This window comes from Anticarsia gemmatalis, chromosome 17, assembly GCF_050436995.1.
Source record: "Anticarsia gemmatalis isolate Benzon Research Colony breed Stoneville strain chromosome 17, ilAntGemm2 primary, whole genome shotgun sequence".
NCBI lineage: Eukaryota > Metazoa > Arthropoda > Insecta > Lepidoptera > Erebidae > Anticarsia > Anticarsia gemmatalis.
Window position 1 is genome coordinate 7,162,653 of NC_134761.1, and position 20,313 is coordinate 7,182,965.

The following is a 20,313-nucleotide window of genomic DNA, read 5'->3' on the forward strand; positions in this document are numbered from 1 at the left end:
TAAACAAAATCAAACTTTAATATTTCGGAGCAAGAGGTATAAACACATATATTTACAGATTGGATCAACAAATCTGGGGTTCAGAAGACGAAGAAGAAGAAGAGAACCAAGAAGGTCAGAAGAAGGACAAAGAAGAGAAGGGTAAAGGCGAAAGTACGGGGGAGAAGGAAATGTCGGCCAAAGATAAAGAAGAACAAGGAACAGATGATGGTGCTGATGGTAAAGATAAGAAGAAGAAAAAAGATATCAATGAAATGGAGGAGCCTGAGGTTGATGATGATCATGTAAGTTAAAAAATAAGTTTACGTTTGTAATAAAATAATAGTATTTTTTATATCCTTTATTTTTTTTTAAGAATTAGTGCATTTGTACTTGCACCAGATTTGATAAAATCTCTCAAACATGAATTTTAAAGTATTTTTTTCTCGCTGTTATGTTTAACCAAGAAATGTACTACTGGCAAATTATTTTCGAAGGTTTCACAATGTCTAAATCTTCTACCTATAGGTAGACGTAGAATATGAAATCATTATTTTTTTGTGTTTCCATGCAGGTTGATCCATACCACGGTAACCAACAACCGATGCCTGAACCAGAAGACTTCGAGCTGCCAGAGAACATGGATGTCGACGGTGAAGAACCTGGTGATGAAAAGGTAAGTCAACTACATAGTATTTCTTACACTATATTAAAATTCACCAAAAAGTTTTAAGACCAAACAATAATTACATTTATAGTTTCATTTAAGCGTTTCTTCTGAATTCCAATCTTATCATCAAAAGTATATTGTTTTTGTGGAATATATAAACACGTTTTTTTTCTATTATCAAACTTTCCTTACATAGCTTATAATTTCTATAGTTACATAAGTTACGAATACCTTAGCCTAATATTCTTTAACCATTGTACAACAGGAGGGTGAAACCGAAACAGAGAATCCGTTTGACATAGACGTTATGAAGGAAAACATTCCTGAAGAGGATGAACAAGGGGACGACAAAGGTGATGAAGGTAAAGACAATAACGCTGGGCTTGACGTGTCTAGTGATGAAGAAGGAGATAATGACGAACAAGGAGATGGCAAGGATGAACAGGGAGAGGATGGTGGAGATGACAAGGTAAGAATTTATTGTGATTTCTTTCCAGAGCAGTTAGTACCTACTGAGTTAAATGGACGACGCTCCTCGATGCTCTACTGTACTATTTAATATTTTTTATGTGAAATATAAATTTTAATAAAAAATAATTTATGTGCTGGCTTCAGAATATGCGTAATTGAATAGTAAATTTTTTTTTATTATGTACATTTTTTACATACAATAATAATTACAAAAATAAATACAAAAATAAGTAAATGTAGTCTTGAGATGTCATATTTAATATTTTTTACATTGTATCAAGTATAAAAACTACTCGTAGTTCGGGAACTATTGAATAGTAAGTTTTGTGTATATACAGTTACAATAACAACATATTTCTCCCCAGGATAAAGAAAACGACGCTGAAAATCCTGAAGAACAACCTCTAGATGAAACAAAAGATGACGACAAAGACGGTGGTGAAGAAATGGACACGGAAACCGAACAACCAGAAGACATTGATAACCCGGAACAACCCAAGAATGAAGAACAAGATCTTCCAAAGAACCCGGAGAATATAAACGAAGAAGATGAAATAGAACAGAAGAATCATGACGCTAACCCTCAAGCGAACCCTTCGAACAATGACCCGACGGCAGAAGATAAGGTGGAGAATGCAGAGATGGAGAAGGGAACCGATGATAATGTTGAAACTAATGCTCAGCAACAGAAGGACGAAGAAGCTGCTGCTAGTGTAAGTTTTATTTGTGTTTTTTCTGAATTTTTACTTTAAAATTCAGGTTAGATGTTTTGACAATGACAATATTTGAACCTAATGATAGTAAAAAAATATTCAGCGTAAATTCGCGGAATATGGACACTGCAGACAATCCTGCCCAAAAACTAATTTACAGTATCTTTGATCACCAGAATAATACTCTGGTAAAACTTTAAAGGGAGTAATTGGTCTCTGGCTACACCCATGGGTAAAAAAGGCGTGATTTTATGTATGTATAGTAGAAGTAAAGTTTCTAATCTATAAAAAACATATCTAAATTGACAGATTAATAAACTCAACTTAATTTACGTTATAAGATTAACATTCTCGTTTTTTTTTATAGGAACAATCTCAAGAGCAAGTGGGCGAAGACAAACAGTCCATGGGTCGTTCGGAGCTAGACAAGAGTGACAAAGGTCACCGCGGTGAGAAGCAAGCTGCCAGTCGCGCCGAACGTTCTCAAGACAAGAGGAACAAACGAGAGAACAAACCTGCTGACACAGATCAAGAACGGACATTAGGTAAGTCACAAAAACAGTAAAATTGCAATCAGTAGTAACTTATTTAGTCCTGTCGCTGGATTGAAGTAGCAGAAGACTGTTTTGGATGGTCAAAGTTTTTGTGGGGTTTTTTACGCTTGTTTAAATCTATACTAATATTATAAAGCTGAAGAGTTTGTTTGCGCTAATCTCAGGAACAACTGGTCCGATTAGAAAAAAATCTTTCAGTATATAGCCCATTCATCGAGGAAAGCTATATGCTATATATCGTCACGCTACGACCTATAGGAGCAGAGTACGAGTAAAAAATTTTACAAAAACGGGAAAAATTATGACCCATTCTCTCTTATGTCACGCAAGCGAAGTTGCGCGGGTCAGCTAGTTTACTATAATAATTGAAGTCCCATTTAGGCGGTCACAAATTAATGTTAAAATATTGGGATATTCACAGGGGACGTGAACGAGAAGAAGCGCAAGCAAGCGCAGACACTAAACGTTGAGAAAGAGGACAAAGATGAGGAGGGCGTTGACAACGACGACGAGGCTGAGAAGGAAGCAGACGCCTACCAACACGTCAAACAAGCCAAGAAAGATGATATACAGGTAAAGTTTAATTTGTTTGTATGTGGTACTCATCAATGCGTGCATAAACCGTCTTATGATGTAGGGGATGCTATCTATGGCGAACCTTAGTGAGATGAAAGTCAGGTATATTTTTTATGTAAGCCCGTCATTAATTCATCCCAGCTATGATAAAAAATAGCGTTTAACCAAAAGTTAACCCAGTGTAATTTTTTTTCAACCTTCGTAAATTAATTACAACCGCAATCCGCAGAATTTCACTGCTCCTGAATGGCGCGAGTCAACATTGACCATTACTTCACGTTGAAGTAAATATTTACTTGTATTGTTTATGGCATCCAACAGGCAGTAGACGCCGCGACTAAAGAACAAGCGGATCAGCAACCGACGCTCCAACGAGAGGAAGACGAAGATGCCGAGGAAATGAAGGATGACGAGCAAGTGCCAATGGACGTTGACGACGAAGACATTGAGGTATATATGTGACAAATAACTTGAGTACCTATGTAAAATATCAACCAATATCCATTCTCGAGATAGGCTGTCATTATCGAAGATCTTTAACGGTCGTTAACAGTAGTCAGAAGCTTGAAAGTCTGACAACCAGTCTTACCGACGGGCATCGTGTTATAACCCAGATATTGGGTTGTGGTGGTCAGATAGGCAGTCTTTCCATGTAAAACAATGGCATCCAGCTGCATCCGCTCTGGAGACTGGAAGCCGACTCCAACATAGCTTGGAACAAAGGCTCAGCCAATGTATATCCTTTCTCGAGATAGACATTCAAAATTAGATTAGTATAGGCGTAAAAACATTTTTATTGTTAGCATGGGTTCAAAGGGTGAAAAAAAATTTAATTAAATATTTAAGGATTATCGCATTTCGTTCTCTGTATAAAATATTTGTTAAAACGTACAGATGCAAAAAGCAGAAGAAATAAAGCCGGAAAAAACAAAGGAAGGAGTTGACAAAGAGAAAGAGAAGTCTGGCAACAAGAAGGAAGGAGGGGAGGAGCCTACGGGTGAGACTGGCATCGAAGTTGAAGGAGAAAACGTTGTTACTGCTCATGTACCGAGGGGAACTGAGACATCATATCATACTCGGTAAGTCATGATAGCAAATACATATAAAGCACATGCACATCACAACATATTAATTAGATTTTTTATTAATTCCTTTTGATTTGATATTCGTACACCGTTAAACTAAATCGTTAAAATACCGAATTAACTTGTGGTGCACGATACGTTAAACTTTGTGTGTAATTATATTATCATTATAGTTTAATCATTTTATATACTCTACGTGCTTCTGCTTATTCTTCGTTTTAACTTGACAATACCATTTGAAATGATTTTATTCATTCTAGTTTGGAGGAAGGCGCAATGGAAACAGAAGAGATGGGTGTAGATACATACATGTCTATCCGCGAGTGGTTGTCCCGCCCGGCGCAGGGCGGGCCCGCGGCGGCCGGCGTGTGGGGCGCGCTGTGGCGGGACTGTGGCGCCGCCGCGCGGGCGCTGTGCGAGCGACTCCGCCTGGTGCTCGAGCCCACGGGGCGGTCCCGGAGAGCTGGTGGGTAGTCACATGATGCGTTGACGACTTTCAATATTAATATTGTACCTATTTTGCGACTACGGCTATTAACTACCTTAATATATAGCAACGCGAAATGTGAAATGCATGATCTATCAATTAATTCCCTGTGTAATATTAGGTACCGTATAGTCATGTAACGCGAAAGTTTAAAACTTATTTTTGACAATTATAAACATCAATATAACAATCTAAATCATTGGCATGGCATGGCATTATTGATAGGCTTATCTTAAAAATGTCTTCCTTGTTACAGGTGACTTCCGAACGGGTCGTGCCATCAACATGCGTCGCGTGATCCCGTACATCGCGTCTCACTTCCGCAAGGACCGCATCTGGTTGCGCCGCACCAAGCCCGCCAAGCGAGAGTACAAGATCGCTATAGCCGTCGACGACTCTAGCTCAATGTCTGATAATAGAAGCAAGGAATTAGCGTTTGAGAGTCTTGCGCTCGTTTCACAGGTAATTAGCTACCATTTTTCGTTCTTTAATATTTAATATGAGCTGTGAATTTTTGCAGTTGTTGAAGTCAAAATATAAAATTTACTTTTTTATGCATAACGCTTATTGTTTTTTCTTCTTGTTCTTGCAAGCACATCGTTTATTGGTTCACTTAATTCCAGGCACTGAATCTCCTAGAATCCGGCGAATTAGCCGTCCTCAGCTTCGGCGAGAAACCGAATCTCCTCCATCCATTCTCTGAACAATTCACCGAACATTCCGGCTCGAAGATTCTAGAACAACTGCGTTTTGATCAAACTAAGACGAAGATAGCGCAGTTGCTGGACTTTAGTACCGTCATGTTTGAAGAACAAGCTATAAGGAGTGATGCGGTGAACGCCAAGTTGTTGGTGATTGTGAGCGACGGCAGGGGAATATTCTCTGAAGGAGAGACTAAAGTTCTACAGGCTGTAAGGAGGGCCAGACAGCAGGGAATATTCTTGGTCTACGTTATCATTGATAATCCTGATAATAAGGTATGCATCTATTTTTCGATTTTGTCCTAACTTTCGAAGCTGTTCATGTGCTTATAATTGGGCCCAATATGCATACACAACAATTTATTTGACAATTTATTTTGTTCCACAGGACTCAATCATGGACATCAGGCGGCCGATCATAGATCCCGTGACGAACATTCTCTCCGGCTTTATTTCATACTTGGACACATTCCCGTTCCCGTTCTACCTCATATTGCGAGATATGTCCGCCTTGCCCACTGTGCTCGGAGACGCCCTGAGGCAGTGGTTCGAACTGGCTGCTAACACCAGCTAAATTAATCTTGTCATAATAATAAGTAGTAGTACTGTATAATCTTTCCTATTAGTAGTCATACCATATGGGTAAACGATTTTTGTCTAAGTGTTAGTGATCTAAACATTGAGTAATATATGTTTCACTCAATGGATCTAATAAGTATTTTCTATATATGCCAAAACATTGATCGAAAAGCTTCTGTATTTTTTTTCTTTTACAAAACGTAGGTGAAACCTTAGAATAAGAAACGCATAAAGTTATGATTTTTAGAGTATTTTGACTTAAATCGCAATCAAAATTGTGTATTTAATTTTTTTATATGAAATTAAGAAGACTTTTTATTATTAAGAGTAATGGTCTAACTAAGTCATAAAGACGTAAAATTATAGTTATTTTTGGTTCGTATCGAGCTGTGATTCTAAAGAAATCGACTGCTTTGTGCGAATGCGTTTGGTAAACCTTGTATACCCTTTTATTACCATATATGGATAAATAAATGATATCAACTATAATATTGTGTTTGATTAAACAGTTTAACCTGTGTTGGGAGCATGCAATAATACCATTTCAGTTTTTATTAAATAACCTTGGGTCCGTTGCCTTGACAGTTAACAACCGTGATATAAAGCACAAAAAATAAAAGATAATAGTTTTAAAAAATATTATATTTGTCAACTGAAAATTAAACAATATCTTATTAACATAATTTTCACTTACCAGTATTACGGGAATTAACACAACTTGTGTAAATCGTTAACAACTAGGCCTATGTTAAATTAATAAATAATTTCTTTACGAATATTCTATAAACATTGATGGTGTTTGCAAGCTTCGTATTAAATACCTAAACATAAAAACCGCGTTTCCATCGAAACAAACTTAATGCACCTCTTAACATCTAAAAATCTAATATACATACAAATCTAAAATTAGTTTGGATTGTATACAATTTATGAATTATGTGATGCTACTTAGAAATGTAATAGCAACAAAGTTACATTTTCGCTTAGTATACGATCATACCACGTGGGCAGGATATGGTTCCTACTGGGTAAAATTTTAACATGTCTTTTAGAACAATCGATCATCTCTTAGTACATCGTACTGCTCCTTTGAATTATCTAACTTTCAATTTCCTAATAGAATAGTTTCAAGCCTTTTGTCTTATAATTTGGTGAATAAACTGGTATCAAAATAAGTTGCGAAGATGCGCACAGAAGGTCTAACTCTACGAGAAACTACAAATAGATTAATTGAAATTGAATACTAGAGAAAAGTCTTCTGCACGTTTCTTGCGCCTTTACATTTTCATATGACTACTACAATACAAAATATTAAATAGATTAGGCCGACGTACCACCGCCTAGGGACGCAAAGTTGATTGACAACAAAATTATCAGACAAAAAACCATTTTGTACCATATTACATTTCCAAGACGCGGAAAAATGTATTTCAGTATTCTATGACGCATCTGTTTTATACCGAAGAATACAAAAGAGTGGCAATCTATTGCTTTACAAAATGCAGTTATATTATATGAATCATAATGAAATGCATGGTGTTAGTTATCTCTATTTTATATTTGTCTTAATTATGAGCACCCAGTTTTCATTATAGGCTTTGTTATTCAATATGAGCTGCCGTTAAATTGACAGTCTTATTAGCTTGCCACCCTTTTCGGTTACGACGGATATGTTTAGAATAGCAAGTATAAACCATGATAAAAGTTTACAATAAAATAAACTAACGTATGTAAAATATTAATATATTGACATAACATGACTAAGCCTAAATATTGTTAAAAACGTCTTATAACCATGATGTCTTATTATCAAATAATAAATATGATTTAAAACCTAAACAAAAACTCCATCTCAGTTCACTTTTGAGCGGTTTAAAGCTGTTTGAATGTCCAGCGCGTTTTAGTTATTCGTTATCAAAATCATATTTTACGAACCACGACTGGGACGGTCGTGGTATTTGATTTGTATAAAATTTTACGCGATATACTAAATTAATCCACTATAAAGGATATTATCTAGCACATTTTCCTAATGTAAAAAAATTTAGAAGGCCATTGTGGTAAACTCTCGGAGACCGTCCATAATAAAAAGGGAGTTTTGAACACGTAGATGTGTTCATTTTTACATTGGTTATACAAATTGGTGTAACCCTGGGCCGTACGCATACATCATCTTTGAAAGAAATTCGAAATAACATCACAGTATTGACAAATCTAATAAAAATTGATCCCTTAACAGTGTGAGTAGGTAGTTTCATAAGAGCGAGCAAGAAGACTGATGCATGCGGCCTAGAGTTGTACCAGGTAAGGTTGCTATAGTACAGAGTATACAAATTGATTAATGTTGTAATGGACAGTGGTCTCTTGGACAAGTTTTTCATTTCGCGGAATCCTTGGACGAATGATTGTTGGTCTCTTCAGTCTTATCGCTGTCACCGTAGAACTTTGGCTGTAAAATAAACATAACGATTTAAATTTTCGTAACTAAATGTAATTATATTCCGTGCCCGGGTGATAAAAAGTGAAGTGGGTATTGTAGTTTAAATCCATAATTGACTACAAAGATAAGATTAGAGGTTTATACTATACTGCATTTTGAACTGCAAACATCTGTTTTAGTGAAATCGAGGTGAATTCTAACAAGTATTCTCTGACATCTCTTAAAGTAAACATTTGCATATATCTTATTTCAAATACTCTTCTTGGTGGTATGTGAAATCAAACATGATTATGAATAACACTATGTATGAGTAAAAAAAAACCAACACGACAAACGAATTAGTGAAATCTATTGACACTAATGAAAAACATAAGCTGGTATTCAGAGACATTGAGAAGACGGGTACACCCAGCCTGTAAAAACAAAATTATGCAAGGGCTAAAAAAGAGGCCGTAATATTTTTTTCACGACTTTGCGTAGCGACATTTTTTGGCATTTTTGAAATCTATTATCGTGAGATAGGTTATATTTTAAATCTCTGAATACCGACTTTACAACCCAAACTCAACACAGTACAGAAACACATAGACACAAAAAAAGTACTAAACATATCACTGACAGGTCTTAAGAAAAAAAAGTTATATACGTGTTTCTGATGTGTTTCTTCAAACAAATTTTGATTAATCAATTCGAATCAAAAATTGATCAAGCAAAACTTACAACTTAGTCTAGCACACAAAAAAATCCCTGAAAATGTTATCAAACTCAAAAAATGTGACGTTATCGATGCTATTCGTACTCAAACTTATGAAAGATGAGAGGTATGAAAACGTGGATAAAACAACACATCAAATAAAAATAATACCAGTTTTTATAAGCATGATTGAACGCCTCTAGCATTTATCTTGTCTAGACTTACACAATTCAATTTGTACTATACTGTGGTGACTTTATTTCCATATCCGTTTTTGACACCATTATAACTTGTAAAACCCTAGAAATAAACAATTTTTGTATTCCAAATATATAAGAGAAAAAACTGGATGGATACAACAATACAGGCTAAATAACGGAGGTAAAACTTACTATAACAAATAAATTTTGAAAAAAATATTGATTGCACGGGGGTAACAGAGATATTTATTCTCGTTATTAGGATAAAGTCGCGACAATCTATTATAATATGCAAAAAATATTGCTTGTAGAATAAGGGTGCCAAACTACACAGTTTGTTAGTACAGTCCGTAGTTCCCGAAAGCTGCAGATTTATTACACAATATTAAATACAATATAATAAAATAATAGAGAACTAAATACTTTTTTATAGTAAGTCACAATAAAAGCATGTTGTGCACTGCCTAGTACCATTGATGTGACAGTAACGCCATCTGTTATGACACATTTTAAACTCACTACACCTCAAGTGACATCGAAAGGGGCATGTTTTGATTATAATTTTGTAAAAATCATTTTATTCTTAAATATAAAAATATTGTGCTAGGTTTGCTAAACACATAATGTCCATTGTCCATATTTGCTGTTTTGCCTAGCACCCGTTTTTGTTATGGGGCACAGTTACAGACAGTTTTCATTACGTACAAAGAATCACCGGAGAACCTTGTTTCGTAGTTAACGAGTCAAAACTCATGAATTTTATCAACATTTATCGAAACAAATATCGAGAAAGTATAACATTTTTTATTCGTAAGGAAAGTGTAGTGAGACTTAAACTGTTCACAACAGCACCGGCCCCTATCTTCCCCTACAATATGTGTGCATATGTGTTAATGTATGTTTGTATGTTACCTCGTCGTGTTTCTCCTCTGCGGTGACGCGGTCGTCATCATCGTCACTGTCTTCGTCGCCCGACGAGTCGCCGCCTGAACCCGCCGCGTCTACTTTCACTGTACCACAAAAAGACAAGTTACAAATAAAAGTCAAGGAAATATAGCGATTTTATCGCCGTAGGTTATTTACAAAGAGTATAGAAATTTGATTTGGATTAAAACTTGAATGGCATGAAAAAAAATATTTTTCTATAAAAGCCTAAAAATTTATAGAAATTAAAATGCTACAGTAAATTGTCAAAAATGCGTATACGCACGTATACGTAAATCATAATCGGATACGCTATTTTGAAAGGGCACATAACCTATGACTTAGTCATGCGCTCTTTTTTAAAAAGAATATTAAAAGTTAAAAGTGTACCTGGTGTGATATTGGCGGGCGCGGCGGTCATGGGGCGCGCTCGCTCGCGGTTGAGCTCGTCGAAGCACTGCAGGCACACGCGCAGCGGCTTGTCGCTCTGTCCGCGCAGGATGTAGCGCTTCGACGAGCACGGCCCGCACACCACCGACCCGCACTTGCGACAGTGATGCTACACAACAAACATTACACAAAACTTTTAAGTATTGAAATCCAAACAAAATAATTTTGTTAGTTATCTATGGCTTTAGTAAAGTAAAAATATGTAATCATTTTGAATAAAATATCATAATGATTCTTGATTACAAGGAAACAATTTCGTAACTTGGATTTTTGTAGGCGGTATTCTACCGAAACGAGTACAAGACTGGACATAATATAATATTCTCAGATTAGTAACCCTTTCTCGAGAAAGAAAAAATAAAGAATTTAAAGTGTTTCGCCGTAACTATTACATAACGTAAATAAAACAGACTGTATATTTGTATATTACGTTATCATAATTTGGTAATGGAGCATTATCTTTATTATCGCACTGGGACAATATTTAGATAACTAAATGAAATGATCGTACGATAGATACACGGATAGGTTAAATATATATAAGCTAAGTTTAAAAGTTGAGTCAACACATTTGTGTTGATCTAACATTCGTTTGCTGATAATGTCATACAAACTGTCATACATGCATGTAATTTATTACACCTATATTTTGTTTGTGCTGGACAAAGACTTTCCATTTGTTTTCAATACTACAAAATAAATTATCCAAATCTCTATAAAATTCCACCCATTCAAAACTATTCAGTTACTCATCTACGAAATCTATAAAGAAAGTAATACTGTTGCAACTCACCCTCCTGTTAAGAACAGTGAACTGTGTCTTCTTGCAGTGCATGCAGGTGGAGGCCTCGTTGTCCGGCACCCACACGGCCGCGTGCTCCGACGGCGGTTGCTTGCCACCTGACAAAACAATCATGTTTATAATACACAACACTCGTACTCGAGAGCAAATTATATCGTTAATAACTCCTACTGCATATAATAAAGGCACTAAATACATTGTCAAGTTAGAAAAATAGGGTTTTATATAATAAAAGTTTAATATTATAAAAGTACAATATTATAAAAGTTTACTATAGATATAGAAGTCAGTTGTTCTTTTTCACCTATCGTATTAATCTGTTCAGATTCTCCACATACGTTAAAGCCCGCGTAAAGTAGCTGACGCAACTGCGGCTTGCGGCTTGTATTGAGACATATAAAATTTTCGCGCGTGATATACATACGTGACTTGTATTTTACATGTAAAAACGGTGTGGCATAATCTGCATTTTGTTTTTTCTTGTTAGTAATTAGAAATGCAGCGCGCGAGTAAGCAGTTAACCAATTTGTCAGGTGAATCTATGTGGTTACAAAGTCCATAGGCGGAACGCACCGCTTTTTGTTTAGTTACAGAAATAGACAACATGTTGATTGAAAAACTAATTGCTTTTATTTTCTAGTGGAGCATAAACAACGCAATATTTTTTCACATGTACTAGTGAATTATAGTATTACTTATTCTATAGAATCTAAGCCAAAGCTAGGCATGGTCTCTAAAAAAATCAATCCATAGTTAACATGAGTCTAATGCAGCCTAAAGGCAATATCAGAAATGACTCACGAATACAGGTTGAATTAGATCAAAAAGAATATACAAAATAAATACAACTTATACTAGAATAACTATCTCTGATCTAGTATTAAAGTTATACCATAAAGTACTTACTCTTCCTTAGCAAATCCTCTATACATTTGTCTATGTGTGCCATCCATTCTTCCTTTTCAGTAGCGGTCGCGGCGTACACGGCGAATGATTTTGACGCAGTACGGATCAACCAGCCGTTGCGGTATTCTGAAACAATAAATACAATTAGAAATTAATCTATACTAATATTATAAAGCTGAAGAGTTTGTTTGTTTGTTTGTTTGTTTGTTTGAACGCGCTAATCTCAGAAACTACTGATCCGATTTGAAAAAATCTTTCAGTGTTAGATAGCCCATTTATCGATGAAGGTTATAGGCTATATATCATCACGCTACGACCAGTAGGAGCCGAATACCAGTAAAAAATGTTCCAAAAACGGGGAAAAATTTGACCCATTCTCTCTTATGTGACGCAAGCGAAGTTGCGCGGGTCAGCTAGTGTAAAATAAATCGAATACTGGGGAATAACCATAAAATCAATTTGGTATAAAATTATTTGTCAGCAAGAGAAAACATTTTAATAAGAATGAATCATGTTGGGAAAAGCTTTAAAATGATAACAGATACAAAAGTTCTGTAATCTATACTAATATTATAAAGCTGAAGAGTTTGTTTGTTTGATTGTTTGTTTGTTTGTTTGAACGCGCTTATCTCAATAACTACTGGTCCGATTTGAAAAATTCTTTCAGTGTTAGATAGTCCATTTATCGAGGAAGGCTATAGGCTATATATCATCCCGCTACAACCAATAGGAGCAGAGTAGCAATAAAAAATGTAACAAAAACGGGGAAAATCTTGACCCATTCTCTCTTATGTGACGCAAACGAAGTTGCGCGGGTCAGCTAGTACTAAATATACAATAAAATTATTTTTGATTCACATAAACATTTCCTATGTGGACTGTGAGAGATATTAAAAATACGATCTATGAGTTGTACATTGCGACTATTTAAACTTTTGCGTTAAATGAGCAGAAAGAACCTTATCAATGGGTTATCCAAATAACTTATCCATATAAAGTTAATGCAGCTGCAAAAATGCCCGCAAAAAACATAAAAAAAGTTTCATCATACTTGATCGTGACGTAATATCCCACTCATAGGTAGGAAGTAGTTGATATAAAGTAGATTGATAAGAGCCGAAATTCCAGTAACTGCCAGATTTGTGGGGTGTTACCGGCGTTACCGCTGATAAAATTCATGGGTTTACTACTGATAACGTTTATAGGATGAGTTGAATATCTAAAATAGTTTATACTATATTATTATTATTACAAAAACTGTTTATATCTTTCTTTCCTTTAATTCTATAACTCACATTTAAGTAATATAAATGCAAATTTATCTCTGTTATGCTGCCATGGTTTACGACTCGAACGATTAAGTAAAATAAAAATATTAAGGACTCAGACGAAGATCGGCCAAATTACTTTTTAGGGAAGAGTTTTTATACGCAACTTACACGTGATTATTTCATAGATAGGATTTTATATTAAACACCTACATCGTCGCATATAACAGGCGTGATTTTCTGTATTATGTATTGTATTTCCCAAATACTTAAGATTTTCACCTATAAATTAGTATTTAGGCAGAATCAAGATTATTTAGACAGTTCACAGTATCATTATCACAGGTTGTCAACAGCTACTCATGGCATAATAGTATTATTTACAGTTGAGTCACACAGGCTTCCAAAGATCAATGTCAACATACATCTATCAATATGTAACAATGATTCACAGGCCATTCACATTAATGACTCATACTGACCGTAAAATGAATACAATATAATTAGTATATAACATTTAAATATACTTGTTTTATATAGAAAGTTTCTACAGCACTATGTGTCTTAAAACTGGTATTTTAATCTAATTATAGCTATTGGTTTCTTATATACTGAAATAAATAGCTTATATTTCAGTCTCAGAGTATACATATTATATAGATATGTTTTTAACCAATTACTATCCCACAACTGGGCAAGGTTCCGAATGAGGAAGGGGTTAGGCCTTGAATCCAACACACTGGCCAAGTGCAGGTTGGTGACTTTGCATGCCCTCAAGAATATGTATTTAATTTAACTATTTTTGTAGTATGCAATGCTTCATCACTATTTTTGCTGTACCATAATATTAAGTGATAATTATTTATAATACACACATAACTTCGAAAAGTCATTGATGTGTTGCCTCGGGTTCGAAACCTGGACCATTTAAGTGGGAGGTGCCAATTTATATCATTTTCAAGTTATTAGGTATTAAATAAAAGGATATAAGCAGCTGAATTGTATTCCCCATGCTGACTAACATTGTGGCCATAATTTAAATTAAAACTGAGGTTATGACTAATTTTTGTTTCTGGGTGATATCTACTACATTAATATGAATAAAGTTAATACAAGTTTGAAGAACTGACAACAATATTTGTTAGTTTGTTGAGGGTAATTTCTGAAGCTGATATCTCAGAACTTTATCTAACACCTTCGGGTCTTAGAAAGCCACATTATGTGTTACTAATGTATCTTTACACATATGAGTGACAATAATAATAATTGAAATACTATTAATTTTTAAATATTTATACTAATGAATCTAATGATATTAGACATGTTTGTTTGAACACACTAATCCTACGAACTTGGTTCGAATTTAAAAATAATTTATGTTAAATAGTCCATTTATTGAGGAAGTCTAAAGGCACACTATGACTAATAGAATCTAAAATGTTGTGAAAATGGGGAAACTGAAGTTCACGCGTACGCAGCCGCTGGCGTCCGAAAATTCAAAGTTAATTATTTTACTTTTTTTTATTATAAAAGTATTCCTTAATTTATTTTTGCTACTAGTGAAATTAGTATTCACTTAAACGCTTCAGGGATTTTCCCTACAAAGGATTTTGTTTTGGTTACATTACATGACTAAGCTTTATAAAATAAATGTCATTGTGAAAATAGTACTAATGCTTGTTCATCATATTATGTTAAACTGTTAAATGCATTGTTTAATTTACGATTTGTTAATTAATTATCCTCATTATTTTTCATATCAACTCCACTACAACAATAAGCAATACATTTACGTAAGCTACATGAGACCTATTTACCAATTGGCATTTGGGAACAGGAATTAAATTAATAACTGTTCATACATATATAAAATCACACTTTGTTACTATAGGGGTAGGCAGAGACCAAAGCAAACTTCCTGTGCAAACTTTCCGTGCTCATACATTTTTTCACACTGGACCATTAGCCACAAAATCAATTTATAATAATATAAGTTAATATTGAAAACACAAATAATGAAAAGTTACTTATTCGTTTCATGATACTCTAGAAATTATAGTTAATTATAATGAGTTTTCTCTGTAAAAAAATACACCGATAAATCTTCAATTTTATATCAGTTAGTAAAAACGATAGCTTAGTTCAAATTGCCCATGTCTTTGCTTCTATTTAAATCATTATTTCATTCAAAGTTCATTAGCACATGCCAACAATATTACAAGAGGTATTTTAACACACATAGCCACACTTTTAGCTAATATATTCAGTAAATTTCATAACTGCCAGTTTAAAAGTCAACTGACCTGAAAGTGCTATTCTACATAATTGTGTAATACTACGAATTTGCTTAAACTGCTTACGGAGTATTAACATTCGTAGATATTGTTAGAAACTGATTGTGCCCCACAGTTTTACTTGTGATTATAGTGGCTTCTCTAACTTAAACAACTTAATAGAGCCTTATATGCGAAGTCCATTTTTGGTAGAGGTATAAAGAAATCATAATTTAGAAATTTGGAAATACTCAGGAATCTCAATTATAATCTGTCTGTAAGAGGCTGTCTTCTAAGTTGTCAGACTATAGTAAAAAAATTCTATCTTATTGTAAGGATATAAATTCCAAAACAAACACCAGAAAAACCTTACTTTATAGTTACAAATTAATAATTTTAATTAAAATCAGATTCAACTTACGTCCTTCATCTTTCAATGACTCCAGTTTGACCTCCTCAAGTGGGATAACATGTTGTTTGTTATATTTTTTCTTATTTATAACAATGTTTCCATAGACAAGAATGTCGTTGAACAAGAAGAACTGTCTCGCCTTCGGTTTCTTGCGACACATCTTTGTTAGGACACCCTCTCCCACAAGGACCCTGCCTTGTTCTGCCAAGGGCTACAAACAAAACATCAGAAATATAAAACTATGTAATATAAAAACAATTAGGCCAATAATAACTAACTAAAATATTTTGTGTTGTTCATGATTAATCAATATCTAAAATAATAATGATGTCCTGTAATGTTAATGAAGCCTAAAATATTTATATGGGCACTAATACTCCACAATATAGTTTATCAGTTAGATATAAAGTGCTAAATTATGAAGATACATCAGATAAAATCTTTATTGATAAATGTTTATATACTACTAAAGTAAAGAACAGTTATGTTTTGTTAAATCAAAATTAATCCTTAACCACTCAGTAAATTGTTACACTGAATTAGAGTACCTCATCATTATTTCGTAGACTAAACTAACAGTATATAAACATACATCAAACAATTAATTACTTTGCTTTCAAACATCATACTTGTTTGCAATACTAGTATTTCACAAAAAAACTGTACAATCAATTACATTTTAGAGACTATAAATAATAATATCTTGGCATACCAGCACTGATAAGAATGTTGATACAATGTACAGATTTATAACATCATATCTCAGTTTCTAGAACTGACCAATCATTTCAATGTTTAAAAAATTATATTCTTATTCAAAATATTCCAACAACACAAAGTAATTTTAACATTCAACACACCTAAACCTAATTTATTAGTCATAGAAACCATATCAAGATATAATCTCCGTGATAAAGGGACGAATTATCAGTCCTAATCTATGTAATTCAATTAAATATTTGACCAAATAGTATTTCAAGTACAAAGTTATGTAAAAATACGAGAAAGTTTCAACACTGGTCACAATAATGAAAAATTATAATGATAAACACTGATATCTTCACTCATACAATCCCACTCGATGCACAGAAGATTTTATCTTGCAGTTTGTCGGTTGATAATACGACGGCATTTACCCAACTAATAAAGTTAGGAAAAACTTTTATTTTGCAACTATATAAGCTCACCTGTCCAGAACTGCCGAAGCAGCTCTCAACCATTGCAATTCGCCTAGCATTGGCCTCACTGTTTACTGAAAAAAAGAAAATTACCTACTTAAAAATTGCAGTACGGTACAAAAGTTTGACGTCAAAGGAAAGTGAGCGACCAAGCAAACAATGACAGTGATCACCCACGTAACTATTATAAATTATCACACACGAAATGCATCACAGTATTCTGATTAGTTTCTGCTTTTTGCACTGATCAAAAACAATTATTTGCCTACCTAAACGGTCCACCATTATCGAAATTTATTTTCTCGTAGATACGACCGAGAAAAATGTGTCATTCATAGAAAGTGTTGCCACATCTGTTTCCCAAGTTTCATCTATTTCGTAAAATTTTTAATGTCGTTCTTGTGATCACTCACATTTACGATTTTTAGGGTGTGGCGAATACAAAGGAAGTATATAAATTAACTGAGTAAGTTAATGCCTTATTTGGCAGAGTAATCATTATTATATCTTAAAAAAAAAACTTTATTAATAAAAATATGATCTATTTATGTATTATTTTTAAACCTACTATGCCAATTTCAATAACATTAGCTGGCAATTTTATTTTACGTTCCATTCTCCAAAATGCAGTGTTTATGGGTTCAAAAACAGTTTCTTAATGTAAAACTTATTAAATTAATTTGATGTTATTAAATAACTATAAAATATTTGTTTGTATTGTAAATAAAATTGGTCAGTTGTGTAACTTTCATTAAAGATAATAATTAATTATAATTTCCGTGTGTTTCGTTTTTGCTAATAAAAAGTTATACAACCACCATAGACAAAGCAAAGATCATGTGAGATCCATTTTTTGACACCAGCTGACAGCTAGTGGTCGATACTTATTAATTTTAGTGTTCGTAATTCTAATAAATAAACGGACAAAATGGCCTGCAAATTCTGTGGCCCTAAGCTGTCGCTATGCGGGCTCGTATTGAGCGTCTGGGGAATCATACAGTTGGTAAGTAAAACCTTCATTTTTCATGCACGGTAATCACAAGCCCTGCCATGATAACACTTGTGTATGATTCTTTCAGACTTTGATGGGCGTCTTCTATCAAATCGGAGCTGTAGCTCTGTTGGAAGATCTCCCTCTTGAAGCAGAAGGTGGCCACCACTCGATTGATAGTTTCGTTGCTACCGTAGAAGCTGGATACAGGCAGGTGAGTCACATCAGTCTTTCTAATTGATCTTGCGTTACTAATATTACAATCACAAGGCCTCTCCAGTCTATAATGATTGATGTATATGAATTACTGAATTTGGGGTACTTCAGGTTCCATCCAATTTTTTGTTGAGCTAATGAGTTTTGCATACTGTAAGCAGTCCAGATAAGTAATTAAAAAGGTACATTTAACGCAAATGTTGTATATCTTAAATAGAAAGAAATAACATTAGCATCTCAGCAAATAAAAATTAAATCTCTGCAAAATTCTGTTCAAATCTGTCAAAACCGTCCTTGGCAGTATGATCACCTGACTTTTGTTTTGTGAACTTGAAGTAATATCAAAAGTTGTCATTGCACTTGAAGAATACTTTGAATTTTCATAATGATTGTGTGAGTATTGCATGTAAATATTAAAAAATTACAGATTGGAATCTAATATCAAATATTTTTCTAAAGTTTTTCTCAAAAATACATTTGAAAATTTGGCACATTGATAATTTTTTTTTTTTATGTTTTTTCACAATTGTGATTTCAAAAACCCCAAGCATATTTTCCTATTTATCCATTAATTCAACATCACTTCCTTATTTTTGTGTTAAGGAACTATGGTTTATGTTTTAATGTAAAGGGAAAATCTATCACAACTGGTGTTTTATCCTATAGTTGTCTTAGTTTACTCTCGTTATAAAGCTACTGAGGTATAACTTTTTGTGTTAAATTACAATTTATTTGAAAATTACTCTAATTAATACCATATTACAAGTTGGATTAGAGTGATTGAAGATAGGTTCTTTATAGGTTATTAGAAGTTGGTAACTAAAAATCACATTATTATTTTTTCAGAATGCTATCAACTGCTGGATTGCCGCCCTGTTATATGTGATCACACTCGTTGTCTCTGGACACCAGTTCTGGATGAATAACCGCTCCTCAGTTAGTATGTAAAACTCCTTGAGAGGTATTAACAAGTTCATGATGGGTGCAGAGACTCTGGGGGTTACAATGTTGTTATATTACTGTTAATTCCATTCCATTTTTAATTTATTATAATAGTTCTTGAGTCTTCTAAAAAATATATTTTGATATTGTTCCTCTAGTTCTAGCAATTCAAATATGGATTGTGAGAAAAATGTATTTACAAATATTGCATCACAAGTTGGAACTTAGTAGCAATATATAAATGACACCATATAGCATGAAGGTTGTTATAATTAGTAATTAATTTAGCAACCAAAATCACTGAACTGTAGAGTATATTATATGAAGATATGTACTAAATATTCATATCAAAAATTGTTATTTAAAACTGTTTGAATTAAAAAAAATACAAACCCACTGTATGATTTCAATGCTTTACCTACCTATCTATTTATTATACTTAAAAAAAAACAATGTTAAGAATAATTATAACCTTATGTAGTTAACACTGCTGCAAATTTAATGTAATTTAAGTATCAAGTGGTTCAGATAAAAACATCAATGTATCGAATTGAGTTCAAAAATTTGTTTGTGCATAAGTATTACTATTATGAATGAATGCTATAAAATTGTACATAATATATATCTATAATTGTAGGTACATTGTATAATGCTTAGTTTTTCTTGAAGTAAAGTATTGATGTTAATTGTTGTTTTATTATTTACTTGTATACCCTACTCCTCTATTTGATGTTATTGGTTTTTAGCTTTTACTCAAATGTTCCGCTTTCGAAATTCGTAATGTTATGCTACTTATTAGCAC

The 20,313-nt window shown here is 33.7% G+C and overlaps 3 protein-coding genes across 4 annotated transcripts in view; 2 read left to right on the top strand and 1 right to left on the bottom strand.

Annotated features, from left to right (window-relative positions):
• The window catches only part of LOC142980055 (midasin), a 29,985-nt gene extending 23,681 nt beyond the window's left edge, over positions 1–6,304 (top strand). The window contains exons 30-41 of the mRNA XM_076125334.1: positions 59–284; positions 554–655; positions 915–1,118; positions 1,486–1,833; positions 2,201–2,378; positions 2,809–2,960; positions 3,285–3,413; positions 3,858–4,042; positions 4,309–4,514; positions 4,792–4,997; positions 5,159–5,512; positions 5,625–6,304. Coding sequence (XP_075981449.1) covers positions 59–284; positions 554–655; positions 915–1,118; positions 1,486–1,833; positions 2,201–2,378; positions 2,809–2,960; positions 3,285–3,413; positions 3,858–4,042; positions 4,309–4,514; positions 4,792–4,997; positions 5,159–5,512; positions 5,625–5,810 — 2,476 coding nt within the window. The 3' untranslated portion in view covers positions 5,811–6,304. The remainder of the gene's footprint in view (positions 1–58; positions 285–553; positions 656–914; positions 1,119–1,485; positions 1,834–2,200; positions 2,379–2,808; positions 2,961–3,284; positions 3,414–3,857; positions 4,043–4,308; positions 4,515–4,791; positions 4,998–5,158; positions 5,513–5,624) is intronic.
• A 137-nt stretch (positions 6,305–6,441) lies between these two features.
• On the bottom strand, positions 6,442–17,723 carry rush (pleckstrin homology and FYVE domain containing family member rush hour). 2 transcript variants are annotated; one of them, XM_076124997.1, is made up of 9 exons: positions 17,632–17,723; positions 17,372–17,436; positions 16,194–16,395; positions 12,232–12,357; positions 11,317–11,423; positions 10,464–10,632; positions 10,062–10,159; positions 9,175–9,249; positions 6,442–8,264 (listed from the first exon to the last, which is right to left on the bottom strand). In XM_076124997.1, exons 1-8 carry the CDS (start codon positions 17,645–17,647, stop codon positions 9,190–9,192), a joined length of 843 nt encoding a protein of 280 aa, XP_075981112.1. In that variant the 5' UTR covers positions 17,648–17,723; the 3' UTR covers positions 6,442–8,264; positions 9,175–9,189. The 2 variants fall into 2 exon arrangements, with proteins under 2 accessions (XP_075981112.1, XP_075981111.1); XM_076124996.1 differs by lacking the exon at positions 9,175–9,249.
• A 479-nt stretch (positions 17,724–18,202) lies between these two features.
• Positions 18,203–20,197, top strand: LOC142980021 (ribonuclease kappa-like). The gene is made up of 3 exons (XM_076125288.1): positions 18,203–18,365; positions 18,442–18,567; positions 19,416–20,197. The coding sequence occupies exons 1-3, from the start codon at positions 18,291–18,293 to the stop codon at positions 19,515–19,517; spliced, it is 303 nt and encodes a 100-aa protein (XP_075981403.1). The 5' UTR covers positions 18,203–18,290; the 3' UTR covers positions 19,518–20,197.
• The last annotated feature ends 116 nt before the right edge of the window (positions 20,198–20,313 follow it).

What these genes read in the sequence shown, in the direction of transcription:
- rush (XM_076124996.1), bottom strand. An exon ending in TCACTGTTCTTAACAGGAGG is followed by an intron (nt 10,633 to 11,316) that starts GTGAGTTGCAAC and finishes TTTGTTGTGTAG; the next exon opens with CATCACTGTCGCAAGTGCGG. An exon ending in GCCCGCCAATATCACACCAG is followed by an intron (nt 10,160 to 10,463) that starts GTACACTTTTAA and finishes TTTGTGGTACAG; the next exon opens with TGAAAGTAGACGCGGCGGGT.
- LOC142980021 (XM_076125288.1), top strand. Translation starts at nt 18,291, where the DNA reads ATGGCCTGCAAATTCTGTGGCCCTAAGCTGTCGCTATGCGGGCTCGTA. An exon ending in TCTGGGGAATCATACAGTTG is followed by an intron (nt 18,366 to 18,441) that starts GTAAGTAAAACC and finishes TGATTCTTTCAG; the next exon opens with ACTTTGATGGGCGTCTTCTA. An exon ending in TAGAAGCTGGATACAGGCAG is followed by an intron (nt 18,568 to 19,415) that starts GTGAGTCACATC and finishes TTATTTTTTCAG; the next exon opens with AATGCTATCAACTGCTGGAT.